This window comes from Rhinatrema bivittatum, chromosome 6 (genome assembly GCF_901001135.1).
Source record: "Rhinatrema bivittatum chromosome 6, aRhiBiv1.1, whole genome shotgun sequence".
In the NCBI taxonomy this organism is placed as follows: Eukaryota; Metazoa; Chordata; class Amphibia; order Gymnophiona; family Rhinatrematidae; genus Rhinatrema; species Rhinatrema bivittatum.
Genome location: NC_042620.1, coordinates 270,681,485 through 270,698,989, shown reverse-complemented (window position 1 = coordinate 270,698,989; position 17,505 = coordinate 270,681,485). Strand labels below are relative to the sequence as shown.

The following is a 17,505-nucleotide window of genomic DNA, read 5'->3' as shown; positions in this document are numbered from 1 at the left end:
AAAACAGTTAAACGTAAAACCTATAGATCTCATATTGCTAAAATGAAGAGCAAGTCAGGGACAGACCTTCAGACATTAAGAAAGAGTTTGTTAACTTCTTTCAAGAGTTGTATGCTAAGCAATCTGGGGTCACTTAGGGAGAACTTTGCCAGTCCTTAACTCCTCTCAAGCTCCCTAAACTTCATGTTGATCTGGCTGCTAAGCTGGCGGCCCCGATTAGGCTCATGGAACTTCAAGCTGTGGTGACGGCACTTCCTAGCAGCAAATGCCCTCAACCGGGCGGGCTACATGTTGACTTTTATAAGAAATCTCTCCCTGAACTAGCACCTTTCCTACTTAACTTGTTTTGGGCTGCAGGGACACAGGAATCCTTACCTGGAGATATGCCGAACCATTTTTTTAGAGTGGGTACATGCTCTGTATGAAAAGCTCAAGGCTTGGCTGCTTACTAATAACTCTATTACAGCCCCGTTTGATTGATATTGAGCGGGGAACTAGGCAGGGATGCCCACTCTCCCTGTTACTATTTGATCTAGCCATTGAGCCCCTAGCAATTGCAATAAGACAGAGAGAGCGAGGCTATCAGGGGTGTTCAGTTGGGTGGCAGAGAGCACCGATGATGTTCTTTTGTATATTACTGATCCTGCCTCGTGTGGGCCTGCTCTGATGGACATAACTCACTGCTTATAGAGCTATCCCAGGGTACAAAGTTAATCTCGACAAACTGGAATTGTTCATCTTTGGTAGTAAGCTATCACTCCCTCCCTTTAGAAATGTAAAGCAGGGCTTTAGATCTCTTGGCATTTTTGCGGCAGCTGACTTTGAGCGTATGTATGAAGCAAATTACTCAGCTATAATTTGTAAGATCAAAACGGAAATTGCCCTGTGGGAGGACCTTCCAGTCTTGTGGTCTGGGCAAAGTTCCTTGCTGAAAATGAATATACTGCCTAGGCTGCTATATGTTTTCCAGCATGTCTCCTGTTAAAGCGTTTGCTGATCTTTTACAAATTAATGAGTAAATTCACCTGGAGTTGAAAACAGGCCCGAATTAAATTGAATTGGCTGTAGTGGGCAAGGAGGCAGGGAGGGGTTTCAATGCCTAACCTGCGAATATATTATTGGCAGGGTGAAGTAGGTGGCCGCCTAAGGCGCCAGCCATTAGGGGGTGGCAAAGAGCAGAGTCTCAGAGGCCCATGAGCAGCACCTCTGTTTGTGTGTGTGAGAGAGAGAGAGAGAGAGAGGGAGGGAGCCTGTGTAAGGGTGTATGTGTGTGAATGAGACAAGGAACGTAAGTGTGTCTGAGTGAATGAGGTCGGGCCGGAGGAGGGAGCAAGGCAGAAGGTTCACCTAGGGTGGCGTATACCCTTGCACCTGCCCCGGTTACTGGGCAGCTAGACTGCTGAGTGTAAGACCTGGTAGGATAATGTGGACACCTGTTGGCCTCCCCTTGAGAAGGAGCAGGCAGGCACAGTGGAGCTACTCTCTCTTCTACGCATGCCAGTCTCTTCCCCCTTTCAGTTCGACAATGTGTCGCAGCAGGCCGATATGCCAATAAACTTTGACCATTTCTTAAATGTTTCAAGTTGTGGATCTAGTCTGTAACTGTGCTGATTTTTTTTTTTTTTTATAACATTAGTACTGTTGGTTTAAAGTATTTATTTTGGGGGAGTTTGAGGGCATTCATTTGAAATAATGTACAACCAAGAACCTCAGGAATACTCAATACAAAATCTAGAAACCCAACTTCTCCCTCCTTCCAAAAGATACATACTCGTCTAACAGTGTCAGCCTTCCCAATTAAAAATACATCTGTCTGGTAAGAGCAGCTTTGCAGGCAGCTAAAGGGCAACTTCAGATAAAGTAACCATCCCAGGTGTTTGCCCTCCTTCTAAGAAGTTACGGTCGCGCTGCTGTGAATTTGGGAGGAGGGTGGAGCCCTTGCTCCCTCACAGCAGCAGTGCTGGGAAAGTGAACCTGACGGGCGCTAGGACTCAGCAGCGCTCCGGCGGGACTTTGGAGGGCTCTGAAGTGCCGCCGTCTCCGTCTCCCGGTCACTTTTTTTTTTTTTTCCCGCTGAAGGCTCCCAGCGGGGACTGCACGCACGGAGCGAGAGACAAAGGGAGAGGGGTGCGGGTGCTTGCATTTCTTTGCTCCCCTCCGGGTTTCTGACGACAAGATGTCCAGCGAACGGCTTTCCGTCTTTCGGCCCTTCCAGCTCATAGCTCTGTGCTGTGTCTTCATTGCTTTGGCCCTGGACGTGGTCGCCGTCCTGAGTCCGGCCTGGGTCACTTCGGATCACTTTTCGCTGTCCCTTTGGGAGGCTTGCAGGCAGGCCCTGGATGGCTGGCACTGCCTGTCCACGCTGAGGACGGGTAAGTAACCCCGCTGCACGGTCGCCCTAAGTAGAGTTGAAGGCTGGCGACTTTGTTCCCAGTGGCTTAACTTTAAAAAAAAAAAAAATGATTGAGGGCGGGGATGCTAAACTGCACCCAGATGATCCGTGCCTGGACGACGGGAAGCTGTTTGCCTGTTATTGGGGGCGCACAGGGCTGCCACGAGCCCTGGAGTAACTTCTCCGCCCAGGAGGGGAATGCACTTGCAGTGCGTGCAGTTTGTTCTTTGGAGGGTGACTATGAAAGAGACTTCTGTGAGCAAAACGGGCTTTTATGGGCAGAGATAGCCTTTTACACAACTTCCCGCCCGATATGCCGGTAAATTCATGCAGGAAGGTTGTGTTCCCGTGGAAGTTTACTCCGAGTGAGTGTAGGCATTTTCGGGGGGGGGGGTGGGGTTACACTTATGCACTGATGTTTGTATTTTCAGATGCCTGCGTGTAAAGTCTTCCAAAAAATTTCTGCCCACAATATAGCCAGGGGCAATCCTGTGCTGGTAGATTTGGTGGGGTAATTTCCCTTTTAGATTTGGTGTAATTTATGCCCCTTATTTGCCATCTAATTTATGCAGGTTGCTACAAAATTACCCCTTTAGCAGCTTAATACCACATTAAACGTGTGAGCATGAGATCATGTTAGAGCCAACTTTTACTGCTCAGTGAGAACACAATAGGAAAGTAATCCATATTTATTCTTCCAGCCGTTTCATGGTTTGAATAAAAGATTAAATGCATTTTAACTAATCTTGCACTGAAGATTTAAGATGAATCCAGTTGTGAGGAAAGACAAGAGGTTCAAACAGGATTTTGTTTGCACTTTCTGAACATGGGCTGAGTTTTCACTAGATTTGACCCATTTTAATGTTTTGCAGGGATGGATTATGGGTGTCTTGGGCTTCAGGGTCGTGGGCTCCCCCTGCTCTCATTACTCTTTTCCATTACTCTTAATCCAACCCTGTATAGGCTCTGGATGATTGACCCATCTACCCCCTTTCCCAATCCATGTTCAGGTCATGTATGTGAAATGGCATTTGGGTATAAATCAGTTTATTTGATACAAATGGAACTTTAATATATCTATATATCTCTAATTATATCTCTATTTATAAATTATCCTCAAGGTGGTTTACAGAATTATTAGACTTGAGATACAGTAAATTCCTTCCTTAAATAGCATACAATCTAAGTGAAGTATGTATTTTAAATATTCCCTAGATTGGAGCAAATCCATTATGTAAATCTGTTTTGAGTGAAAACCAAGATTGTTGGAGGAGGTAGATTTTCAAAGGGTTACGCGCGTAACCCTCGAAAACCTACCCCTGCCTCCCCCCTGCACGTGCCGAGCCTATCTTGCATAGGCTCGGCGGCACGCGTAAATCCCGGGGCTTGAAAAAATGGGCGTTCCAGTGGTGGGGCCATGGGCGGGGCGCCGGCCCGGGGGCGTTCCGGGGGCGGGACTGAGGCCTCCGGAACAGCCACCGGGCCGGGGGATGGAGAGCTGGCGTGCGCAAGTTACGCCTGCTTAGGTAGGTGTAACTTCTTCGACAAAGGTCAGGGGGGGATTTAGTTATGGCTGGGGGGCAGGTTAGATAGGGGAAGGGAGGGGAAGGTGCGGGGGGGGGGCAGAGGGAACGGAGGAAGACTGCTCGGCACGCGCAAGTTGCACAATTGTGCACCCCCTTGTGCGCGCCGACCCTGGATTTTATAACGTGCGCGGCTGTGCACGCATGTTATAAAATCGGGCATAGATTTGTTCACGCCGGGTTACGCGAACAAATCTACGCCCATGCCCATGTTATAAAATCTGGCCCTTGGTGTCTCAGGGGATTGATAAATGGATGCAGGGACTTTCACTTCTACATTGTTGGTGTGACTCTGTTCTAGGCTGGTAGTGATTAAATGTGCTACCATCTGACTACTGCTCCATAACTTTAGTAAGACGAGTTAGTGATCTCATCCAGTTTTCTGTAGGCAGGGCTCATACCACTAAAACCAGTACCAGAGTGGGCACAATTCAGCACCTTCAATGTCATTTTCAATGGAGGCCAATAACTGAATTAAATTACATTCACCCCACTCCAGTTTGAAGTTTTTCAAAGAAACAAAAGTCTGGAAAGTACAGATGCCTAACAGGGTATATCAAGTAAAGGTAAAGATCCCAAATGTCCTGAATAAATTTATTCAAATAACTAAAGACTAACAGGCCAATGCAATATCGGCATGGGGAAAATGGGCGTTCATGACTGAGCGCCCACTCTCCCAATGCGCGTTGATCGAGCTCTCCGGGGTGCCCGATTTAATATTTAAATCAGCTGCCATGGTAGAAAGGAGGCGCTAGGGGAAATTATGCACCCCTAGCACCTCCTCGGCAGCGGGCACCCAGGAGAGGTTGACTGTGCACAGGTTAGGAAAACAGACGCTCATCAAATTGAGCATCCCTCTTCCTAACCTGATCACCGGCATTTTTTTCTTAATAATTTTTTTAATTGTTGTCCTTTTTGTTCCTCTGACTTAATATTGCCATGATATTAAGTTGGAGGTAGTATAGAAAAGCAGTGTTTTTCTGCTTTTCTGTACGCTTTTTGGGCTGCTCAGAAATTAACGCCTGCTCCTGGCAAGCGTTACTTTCTGAGAGTAAAATGTGCAGATCGGGCGCACATTATTATTATTATTATTTTTTTTTTTTGAATGAGGGGAGAATAGCTAATAGCCTCATCAACATGCATTTACATGTGGTGAGCACTGTTAGCTTCGCGAGGGGTTTGGACACATGTTTTGGACGCTCTGATCCCTTATAGCATAAAGGGTTGTGGGCGCGCGTCCAACCACGGGTTAAACAGTGCGCTCGGCTAGGCACACTGTATTGCATCAGCCGGTAAGAGAGATTGTGAAAAGCTCCATTATTTTCAGGTAAGTAAAATAGCTGAGTAAGAGAGAGAACACAGGCACGTCAAATGCATCTGACATATTTTAGAGCTGACATAGTCTAGTCATCAGAGAGTGAAGGTTAGTGGTTTCTAGTAGGGATGTGAATCGTTTTTATAATGAATTGAAATATCGTATGATATTTCTTAATTCGTTATATATCTGTTAAAACGCGAAACGAACACTTTTTCCCTTGAATTTTCGTGAAAATCTTTTTTCGGGTTAGTGCGTGCTAACGGGAGTTAGTGCGCTCCCGTTAGTGCGCACTAAGCCGAAAAATGATTTTTTACTAAAAAAAAAAAAAAAAAAAAAGCCAATCCGCGGGAAAACGAACCCGAAAGCGCAAACTATCGGGCACCCAATTCACTTCCCTAGTTTCTAGTTGTCGATCAGCTAATTTAAATTACGCAATGGTTTCAAGTAGTATAACTACTTATATAAATACTACATAATAAAGCCATACCGTATTATTTAGATGCATTACATTTTTCTATTAAATCATCTTTACATAACTAATATTAAATCTAATTCATAAAGTGTATCACAAAGAGTAAATTCTAACCAGCAAAATTAAATTAATCAAATACAAAATCAAACCAACAAAATAGTTAAATAAGGGCCCATATATAGACACACAGGCACAAGACAAAAGGAAAAAAACACTACCTTAAGAAAAACAAAACGATAAAAAATGAAAATAATGAAGATTTTTGTAACATATAAAAGTTCAGAAAAAGCAGACAAGAACTTCCTTATAATGACAGTGTGCATTGGAGATCCTCTAATTACCATAATGTTAATTAAAAAAAACCAACACAATTTGATGGAACATTCCAAAGTCCAGTCAGTCTTCACCATTAGTGACCTCAAATATGTAATATCAGAAACGGGTAACAGATGCTGTAGATCCCCAGATGTTAATGTTCAACAAGACCTGACATGGCTTCATTAGAGGTGTTTGTATTGTTGTCCAAAATACATCAGTTATTTGTAATGTATTAACGACCTCCACCAGTATCTTCACTAACAATTAATTTAAAAACATATAGCTATAAAAACTACAGACTAATTAATTATGTGCCCATGTAATTTAATTTATCTGGGTAAGGCTATGCGACCTAAGATAATGGAACACTGCAGTGGAATTTGTATGAATCATTTGGAAGCCCCGCTAACGGAACATTGGCTACGACAAGGCCATGTTATATCAGATATATGTTTTTGTGTTTTACAAATTTTAAGTAAGAAGGGGGGTGGTGATAATAGTCTTACTATTTCAGAAAGAGCAGAGATGGATTATGAGCTGGGTTCTCTTGTACCAAATGGTTTAAATACTAAGATTGAGTGATATCTTGGCATTTCATCATATACTATATAAGCTATTGCGCAGGCACTGCATCTGAATGGCTATTTTTGAACGCAATTGCATGAAATCAGCGTTGAGTGCTTTTTGTTATGGTGAGTTTGTTTTGTGGTTTCTTAGGTGTATGGGTGTGTTTGTGTGTTGTTTTTTTTTTAGTCTGAAATTTTTTTAGCTATATGTTTTTTAAAATTTATTTTCAGTGAAGATGCTGGTGGGGGTTGTTAATACACACAAATAAGCTGATGATGTATTTGGGACAACAATGCAAACATCCTGATGATGCCTTGTGGGGCCAAACATGTCCTGTCTTAATGAAGATTAACATCTAGATTTCTACAGCGTTTGCTACCTGCTTGTGATATTAAATATTTGACATATTTGAGGTCACTAATTGTGAAGATCGACTGGACTTTGGAATGTTCCATCAAGTTGTATTGTCTGACAAACTTTATGATATTTAGAGGATCTTCAAAGGACATTGTCATTATAAAAGAAATTCTCTTCCACCTTTTGTAATCTCGAATGTTTACATTTGGTTTTATATAAAGTAATTTTTTTCTTAGGTAGTAACTTTTCCTGTTGTCTTGTGTCTGTGTTTGTGTGGGCCCTTATTTAATTATTTTGTTGGTTTGATTAATTTAATTTTAGTAGTTAGAATTTACTCTTTGTGATACACTTTATGATGTTATCTGATTTTAATATTCTGCTATTTGGCATTGCAAAATGGTTTACATTCAGGTACTGCAGGTATTTCCTTATCCCCAGAGGGCTCACAGTCTCACTGCTTGATTCACTTACAGGTGAATTTTCAAAGGATTTACATGAGCAAATGTAACAAACTAAGGGGCCGATTTTAAAATTTAAGCGCATGTTATAAAATCCAGGGTCGGCGCTCGCAAGGGGGTGCACACTTGTGCACCTTGCGCGCGCCAAACCCAAGGGGAGCCCCGATGGCTTTCCTCCTTTTTTTTTTTTTTTTTTTTGCTCCCCCCCACCTTTCCCTCCCTTCCCCCCCCCTACCTTATCTTGATGAGTTAGGCAGGCGTAACTTGCGCGTGCCGGCAGGCCATGCCCCGACACAGGCTGCTGTATCGGAGCACTCGGCCTCGCCCCTGGACTGCCCCTTTTTCGAAGCCCCGGGACATATGCGCGTCCCGGGGCTTGTGTGCGACGCCGAGCCTATGCGAAATAGGCTCGGCGCGCGCAGGGGTAGGTTTTCGGGGGTTACGCGCATAACCCTTTGAAAATCTACCCCTAACATAGCAATTTTCAAAAGCCATTTACTTGAGTAAAATGCACTTACATGAGTAAGTTCTGTGGACGATTCAATGGCAAATATTGTAGCAATTTTCAAAAGCCCACTTACTCGAGTAAAGCCCAGTTTTAGGTTTGGATTTCAGATTTAATTACTCTTCTTTTAAATTCAAGCTCAAGAGGAATTACAAATTCAGGTACAGTTGGTAGGTCCCTGTGCAAGAGGTCTCATTTACTATTCATTTTACCAATTGTTACAGAATGGGAGAAAAGCCTTAGTAAATCAGGCTCGAAGATTGTACCTGGGGACGTGACTTGTCCAAGGTCACAAGAAGCATCAGTGGGAGAAGTGACTTGAATCCTGGCTTCCCTGCTCCTCTTCCCATTGTTCTAACCACTAAGATACTCCTTTACTGTTTATGTAGTTTTTTTGAATATTTGAAAGATGGGTTAAGTTTTAGGATGTATCAACCTGTGTCCCATTTACTCCACAGAAAGTGGCTTGACTCTGGATTCAGGCGTTTAACACGAGGGCAAACTGTCATGTTGGATATAAAGAGGAATAAATCTGCAACAGCACAAGACATAGAGGAAAGACTAAAGAGGTTAGGACTTTTCAGCTTGGAGAAGAGACGGCTGAGGGGGGATATGATAGAGGTGTTTAAAATCATGAGAGGTCTACATCGGGTAGATGTGAATCTGTTATTTACTCTTTCAGATAATAGACTAGGGGGCACTCCATGAAGTTAGCGTGTGGCACATTTAAAACTAATCAGAGAAAGTTCTTTTTCACTCAATGCACAATTAAACTCTGGAATTTGTTGCCAGAGGATGTGGTTAGTGCAGTTAGTGTAGCTGTGTTTAAAAAAGGATTGGATAAGTTCTTGGAGGGAGAAGTCCATTACCTGCTATTAAGTTGATTTAGAAAATAACCACCGCTATTATCAGCAACGGTAACATGGAATAGCCTTAGCTTTTGGGTAATTGCCAGGTTCTTGTGACCTAGATTGGCCACTGTTGGAAACAGGATGCTGGGCTGGATGGACCCTTGCTCTGACCCAGTATGGTATGTTCTTAAATCTGTGTGCTATTTAGAATACTAATAATAACCAGAAATATGTCCGCTTCCTAACAGTGATCTCTTTCCAGTAGCCCTTGATTTGCAGTGACAGCAGAAAACAAACAAGAAAACTCCTTATTGAACAAGCAGAACACTTTCGACCTGATTTAGAAAAGACTTTTCCTCAGTCCTGGAATAGGAGAAAACTCTTGGTACAGCAGGCCCATTACCGCTTCAGATGGTTGGATTTAAGCATGATAAATGGTTACAACTCACATTTTGTTTCTGTGTGCCTGGGAAATCCACTTTTTCAAACTGCTCTCTTTAATCACACACTATAATAAAACAGCACGGTTTTATGGACCTTTTGTGTGTGCCACCTACCCTCTGGCTTTGACTGCATCCTTCTCAGTGTCCTTGGGGAAGTTTTAACTGCTTGAACAGTTTGCAGTTTGTTTTGTAACAGAGGGTATGTCCAGCAGTAAACCCAGCACCTTGTCTGTTGCCGAATTAGCTTCTGGAGATCATTCTTAGCTGTGCAGCTTAGCTTCATACTTAGGATGCTGAGGTGCTCTGAAATCAGTTACCATTTTTGTGGTTGTTTCATAATGCCTGCACAGCAGGGTTATTTTACTCCTGGGGGAATTCTGCAAACTTTATATTGGTCAAAATAACACAATTTACATGACAGTAATTACATTTTCAATTAATACAGAAAATAGTTATTACTTAAAGATGCAGAATTTCCCTAGAAATTCACTGTAAGTTTCCCTTCCACTCGCTCTCCCTACTCCCCTGGCCACTTTGCCCTCTCAGGCCCCAACTCCTCCACCTGCCATATCTCTCCCCCTCCACCTCTAGGCTCAACCTCTTCTACTCTATATTGCCACTCCTAGAAGTTGACTCCATTCTCAGTACTGCCCCTCACACAGGCTCCCTCTGTCCCTCTCTCTCGCACACACATGCTCCCTTTCTCTAGTGCACATACACCCCCTCATACAGATTCTCCCACTTTCTCGCGCACACACACACACACATCCCCTCACACATGCTCTTTCTCTCTCTCTCTCGCGCACACACACACATCCCCTTATACAGGGTCTCTCTCTCTCTCTCTCGCACACACACATCCCCACATATAGGGTCTCTCTCTCGCTCGCACACACACAAACATCCCCACATATAGGGTCCCTCTCTCTCTCGCGCACACATACATACATCTCCACATACAGGGCTCTCTTTCTCTCTCGCGCACACATACACACATCTCCACATACAGGGCTCTCTTTCTCTCTCGCGCACACATACACACATCTCCACATCAGTGGCGTAGCCACGGGTGGGCCTGGGTGGGCAGCTGCCCACCCAATTTAGACCCAGGCCCACCCAACTGACACCAGAACTGCAAGGCTGTTGCGGGATCCCATCCCCGCGACAGTGAAGAGGAGAACCCATGCTTGGCGCACCATCACGGCACACGTGGGGAAGTGGTCCTACAACCATATGGCCGACAGATCTTCCTGTTTGCGGGGGGAGGGGGGAGCGGAAGCGCCGCGCACAGCTTCCACTTCCTCCCCCCAGAGCAGGAAGATCAGCTGACCTCTCCTGCTATCTTCGGGCCGTATGGCCGACCGATCTTCCTGTTTGGGGGGGGGGAGGGGGGAGCGGAAGCGCCGCGCACAGTTTCCGCTTCCTCCCCCCAGAGCAGGAAGATCAGCTGACCTCTCCTGCTGCCACTGGCCTCCTGCGTACAGCCGACCGATCTTCCTGTTGGGGGGGGGGAGAAGAGCGGAAGCGCCGCGCACAGCTTCCGCTCCCCCCCCCCCCCAGCAGGAAGATCAGTCGGCCATACAGCCCGAAGATAGCAGGAGAGGTCAGCTGATCTTCCTGCTCTGGGGGGAGGAAGCGGAAACTGTGCGCGGCGCTTCCGCTCTCCTCCCTCCCCCCCCCCCCCAAACAGGAAGATCGGTCGGCCATACGGCCCGAAGATAGCAGGAGGCCAGTGGCAGCAGGAGAGGCCAGCTGATCTTCCTGCTCTGGGGGGAGGAAGCGGAAACTGTGCACAGGCTTGAATGTGTATGTGAGGATGAGAATGGGAGCCTTGTTGTGTGTGTGTGGCTGAAAATCGGACCCTGGGTGTGTATGGGAGTGAGAATGGAGTCTTGAATGTGTGTGGGTGATAATGGAAGCTTGAATATGTGGGTGAGGATGGAAGCTTGAATATGTGGGTGAGGTTGGAAGCTTGAATGTGTGTATATATGGGTGAGGATGGAAGCTTGAATGTGTGTATATATGGGTGAGAATGGGAGCCTGGGTTTGTGTGTGTGGGTGAGAATGGAAGCTTGAATATGTGGGTAAGAATGGGTGCTTGAAAGTGTGTATGTGTGGGTGAGAATGGGTTTGTGTGTGTGGATGAGAATGGGTGCCTGGATGTGCGTCTGTGTGTGCATAAGAATATAAGCCTGGGGAGGGGTGAGAAAGTGAGAGCTTGTATGTGTGACTGCAGAGAATGTGAGCTGGGGGGGGGGGGAGGGGAGAGCATATGAGAGTGAGAGCCTGAGTGTGTGAGGGAGTCTGTGAGAGAAAGCATTTATGTATATATGTGTGTGTGTATGGAAGGGAAGAAGACAGTAGTAGAAAAGACACTGAAGAGGAATTAGGAAATGAGCGACAAGGGAAAAAATGGGAAAGAGAGACCAGGACCAACTGATTAGAAAAATACAAAGATCAGACAACAAAGGTAAAAAAAAAAAAATATATATATATATAGAGAGAGAGAGAGAGAGAGGGAGATGTTAGCAATTTAAATATGTCAATTTCCAAACAAACATCAAATAAGCCAACAAACTTTGCTGAAGTAGTGTAATAAATTGGCGAGACCTCATACGTGTGGCGGGCTATTCAAAGCACAAGCCCAACTGCCACTATTAGAAACAATTGCGGTGATGTTATTAACTTTAGCACCGTCTTAACGTTATAATCATTGGTCTCGCTAAAGTTAATAACATCACCGCAATTGTTTCTAATAGTGGCAGTTGGGCTTGTGCTTTGAATAGCCCGCCACACGTATGAGGTCTCGCCAATTTATTACACTACTTCAGCAAAGTTTGTTGGCTTATTTGATGTTTGTTTGGAAATTGACACATAGATTGCATCATATCTCAACAGTCATTTAAAATAAAGAGCAATTTAAATATGTCATCTTTGGGAATGTGCATTCTTATATTTTTGTATTTTGCTCTTTAAGTATTCTACTGTTCAGTCATTTTAGTTTCTCAGGCTTTCTATTTTGGCTTTATCTACATGTTTCTGTTTCTAATTTATAGTCTCTTATTTCTATATTAGGTAAGGGTCGGTCTCAGTTTTGCCTGTTTGTGACAGAAATGAGTATTTCTAGCATATAGTTTCTCTGTAGTAGTAGTCCAGCCTGTTCTGTTATTCCCGTAGTTGATGTATTAATGTTCTAGGGCCTGGTGTAGTATTTGCATTGCTGCTTTTTCATAAGATTGCTGTTTGAATCCTGAGAGTCAGTGCTGTGATTGTTTGGCAAGGTTCCAGATGCCTCTTTCTTTGCAAGAGTTTGTTACTTCACAAAATAGCAGTGGAGGGTTATTTTTTGCTGAGATTACACCAGAATTTGAATTTTTTTTTTCATGTTACTTGTAATGTGAATTGCCCTGGCTCTGCGCTGCACCTGTTCTGATGATTAATTATATTTTATTGTATTTATGAAGATTTCTGGGTTTCTGCAAAGATGGTTCATGAAAGAATACATTAATTTTTGTTTTATTATATGATTGGATTTGATTGTTTTCTATACTTGAAATAATTGAAGTAAATTATTTTAAAGTTTCATACATGACACATAATGGCTGTTGCAAACTACTTAGAAAGCCATTCTAGGGTGCAGTATATGGCATTATTTATCAGTAAGAAAACAACTAGTAGACCTGCATGCCTTGTGCCCACCTATGTTAACCTTGTGCCCACCCAAAAAATCAATTCTGGCTACGCCACTGCTCCACATACAGGGCTCTCTTTCTCTCTCGCGCACACATACACACATCTCCACATACAGGGCTCTCTTTCTCTCTCGCGCACACATACACACATCTCCACATACAGGGCTCTCTTTCTCTCTCGCGCACACATACACACATCTCCACATACAGAGGGTCTCTCTCTGTTGCGTTCGTGCCTGTTCTTGCCCTCGCTCCACCCTCTCTACCTTTGTGGCGATTCCCTTCGGCTCAGACGGACAGTTGCTGCTGCGGCTTCTCCCCGCCTCTTGGTTCCGGTATCCCCGGGCTGGCTTGATGCTGTGGATCCGCCATGTTCCTGATGATGTGGGGGTGCGCGCGCGTGCACGCTCCAGACTTTGTACCAGCGGGGGCGTGAACCTCTCGTGGTGACGTCATCCGTTTTCAATTTAAAAGGTCTTTGTTTGCTAACTACAAGCGAGTTAGCAAGGAACTCCAACGGGACTTGCTTCGGCCGTCCATGCTACTTGCAACTACATTCCGAGTCAGCAAGGGGAATTCTTCCCCACTGCTCGGCCTTTTCAAACTTACCAGGAAGCATTTCAGAGAATGCCACCCTGGAGGTTCTGGATTTCAGCTTCCTACCTAAAATCTAAAATTTTGGCTTCCAGAACCTCTCTCCCACATTTTCCTATGTCGTTGGTGCCCACATGTATCACGACAGCCGGCTCCTCCCCAGCACTGTCTATAATCCTATCTAGGTGACGCGTGAGGTCTGCCACCTTCACACCAGGCAGCAAAGTTACCAGGCGGTCCTCACGTCCACCAGCCACCCTGGTATCTACGTTTCTAATAATTGAATCACCAACTATGATGGCCGGCCTAACCCTTCCCTCCTGGGCAGTAGTCCTGGGAGATTTGTCCTCAGTGCGAGAGGACAATACATCACCTGGAGAGCAGGTCCTTGCTACAGGATCACTTCCTGCTACACCAGGGTGATGTTCTCCTACTGGGAGACCTTTCTGATCCAAGGCAGCACTGGGGCTGCCAGAATGGATTTGGGACTTGGCTACTATGTCCCTGATGGTCTTATCAATGTACCTCTCTGTCTGCTTCTCAGCTCCTCCAAGTCTGCTACTCTAGCCTCCAGAGATCTGATTCGTTCCCCGAGAGCCAGGAGCTCTTTGCACAGAGTTCACACACAAATCACTCACCAGTGGATAAAAAAATCATACATGTGACACTCAATGCAAAAGACTGGAAAGCCCCCCGCTTGCTGCTGGACTGCTGCCTTCATCTTAATTTTATTGAGTTTCTAGGTAAGTTTAGGATACTAAGGGAGTTGGAATTAGAATATTTTAAATTTAGAGGTGAATTTACTAATTAACCAGCTAGTGTCCTACAAGGGGATGATTAAACTTTCGGTAAGGGCTGGTACAATAGTATGATTTAGATAAGAGCCTGATTGATTTTTAATGAGAAAGTATCTCTTGCCAAAAATCAAGGGTTGAGTGGGTGGGAAAGACAGACACTAGAATTAACTATCTCTGGCTTGCTTATTACCTCAGACACACACAAACTCTAAAGAATATATCTCACTATTTCACCTTTCTCCAAACTTTTATAAATCCAAAGATTTCTCAAAGCTATATTTACCAGTCCTCTTTAACTACCATTAAATTGCTCTTCACTCAAAGAATTGAAGGGTTTGAGATAATGGCGCGTGCTTCCGGTCCTCTTCTACTGCAAAGGGTGCGGGGCCTCTGGAAGCTGGGGCTGTGGAATTCAATCCCTGGATAGCTTGCAGTGACCTCTGGCCTCCTCTCCCAGGGGATGCTGGGAGCAGTATGCAGATGAGCCTTCCGGTCCTCTTCTACTGCCTTCAATTGTAGCTTTGCTATACTGCATTATGTACCCCAGGGAGTGATGATGGGAAGGATGCAGAAATCTTTCTAAATTGGCTTGAGGTGATCCCACTTTATATTGAGATATGATGATCTCAAATGTTCTCAAATCTACATCAATGACTTCCCCGCAGCAGGCCTGATATAGGTGTACGCAACATAGGAAACTGCCTATGGTGCCAAATTTTGAAGGCACAAAGTATCCAGACCAAAGAAAACCCAGATTCTGCTTGATTTAGGGCCAAGCACCAACACAACTTTTAAGGGGTGCTGCCATGACATTCTGCCTTTGGGCACCACAATCTTAAATCCAGTCCTGCCCCACAGTTCTAGAGAGCAACATAGCTCCTGGGCTAAAACTGAACAACACAGAAGTCAAATGTCTGCTAGACATGTGCATGGATTTGTAACACATACCAAAAATTCAATAAATGAGGCTAAAATGAGCTCCTGTGATACCTGAAAATTTTAGGGCATTTTCATACTCGTGGCATTAAAAAAATAAATAATAGGGCACCTGGAAGTTCTGGTTGTACCTTCCCAACTGAAAAATTACCCAGGCTGGCCATTGGGACCAGGGCAGGGCAGGGCCTAGGTCCAGGCCAGGCCCAACACCAAGGCTTAGGCACAGGTAAGGTGCCGAGGCTTGGGCCCAGCACCAAGGTCTAAACATGGTGCTGAGGCCTAGGCCTGGGCCAGGATCTTCAGTTGCAGCTGAAAAATGACACCATCTACGTGAAGGGTGGTTTCAGAGTGATGCACTTCAGTACCTTCCTATAAAGTGGACACCATTTTTTAATGTACTGTAGTAGAAATGTACAGCAGCACTTTTTCACCATCTTCCAGGCAGATGGCATCATTTTTCAAGCACCGGGACACAGGCAGCAGGAATTGGAGGCCCCTGCCTGGGTCTAGGCCTCAGAGGTGGGCCTGGTCAGGCCCAGCCAGGACCACTAGAAGCCCCTTTTGGTTTATCGATTTGATTTTTGTTTTGTTTTTTTTCCCCCTTGTATGTTTGTTTATTTTTTTGGTTTGGCAAGTGAACTGAACCAAACCCCCCCCCCCCCCCCCCCCCCCCCCAAAAAAAAAGAATCATTAACTGAACCAAATAAATATACCTCCCTACCCCGGCCCCTGAAACAAAAACAAACTGAACCAAAAATTTTGGGGCTGGACATCCCTATTGCTATATGCAGATAATTTGGTCATTCTGTCTCCCACTGCAGAAGATGTACAAGAGAATCTACATCTGCTAAAGACCTTTGCAAATCATGGAGTGGACTAACATACATGAGAGGGAAAAGGCACTGCTCAGACTGGGGTCTCAGCATTAAAAAAGGATTGGATAAGTTCTTGGAGGAGAAGTCCATTACCTGCTATTAAGTTCACTTAGAGAATAGCCACTGCCATTAGCAATGGTAACATGGAATAGACTTAGTTTTTGGGTACTTGCCAGGTTCTTGTGGCTTGGATTGGCCACTGTTGGAAACAGGATGCTGGGCTTGATGGATCCTTGGTCTGACCCAGTATGGCATGTTCTTATGGCATTTTCTTATGGCCCTACAATTAAACCTAGAGAAAACAAAAATTGTGATTTTTCCAGAAAAGGCCAAAATAAATTCAAATTCTTCCGGAATAAACAAGACCATTTAAAAAAAACAAACAAACAAAAAACCCCAACAAAAAGTTGGACTTTGAGTGTAATTCTAGGGGAGTGGTGGGGAAGGGTAGGGGGACAGAAGCATTGTGTTATGGATGAAGTCCATAGCAGACCCCCTTCAGTACAAGTTTAATTCCTTTTAGCACCTTCTCAAACACTCCCTCTGCAAAGATTTATGAGGCCGTTTTTTTTTTTGTCTCCTCCTCCCCTGTCCTAGTCCACCTCTCTTCCTAGCAGTGCCTTCTCCTGGTCTGCTCCCTCCATCTGGTATTCCCTCCTCTTCAGAGCTCTGAACTACCCATGTATCCCCTTAGTTCAGATCTCCTCTTGTAACCCATCTGTTCTCTTTTGCTTCTGCCAGCTGACCTTTTCCCTTTCTCCTTACTCATTAATAGCCATTCCGTCTTTCTTCCCTTTCTCCGTGGCTTCCGTGACTTGCCTCTGTGCCGCTGCTGTGGTAATTCAGTCGCAGCATTCGGCAGTGCGTTTCATTTTTGGTTTTGCTCATCCTGCCTACATTTAAACGTGCCTTGTCTTCAGAATGCGGAGACCACTTGTTTGGCAAGTGAAATGTTACTGTATGTGATAGATTTTTGCCCGCTACATGATGACTTGGGCTCGAAAGGGATTTCTGCTGCTACAGGCTCTGCACCAGAGGAAATGGGGTGGCCCCGTCCTGCTGGCTTCTCATCAGTGTCCCAGCCTGAGAGAGCTCATGGTGCTGCTGCTGCTTTCATTTCTTTGATAAATTGAGGAATGATTGAGGACAGTAATGAGACCAGATATTTTGCTCCATTACAGAAATATGAAGAACAGGTATATACTCTGCCCAGCACCAATGACTCTGGATTAGAATCTGTTGTAGTTATTTATTTTTTTGGTGACTCTTAAGTTACTCACTGTTGGAAGCTTTGTTATAGTGTGAAGGTCCTACTTAGTTTGTCTTGCTGCTGCTGTGAACTGAAAG

The 17,505-nt window shown here is 44.7% G+C and overlaps 1 protein-coding gene across 1 annotated transcript in view; it reads left to right on the top strand.

Annotated features, from left to right (window-relative positions):
- The first annotated feature begins 1,981 nt into the window (after positions 1-1,981).
- LOC115094288 (transmembrane protein 47-like) overlaps positions 1,982-17,505 on the top strand; it is a 59,613-nt gene continuing 44,089 nt past the window's right edge. Inside the window, exon 1 of the mRNA XM_029607189.1 lies at positions 1,982-2,372. Coding sequence (XP_029463049.1) covers positions 2,177-2,372 — 196 coding nt within the window. The 5' untranslated portion in view covers positions 1,982-2,176. The remainder of the gene's footprint in view (positions 2,373-17,505) is intronic.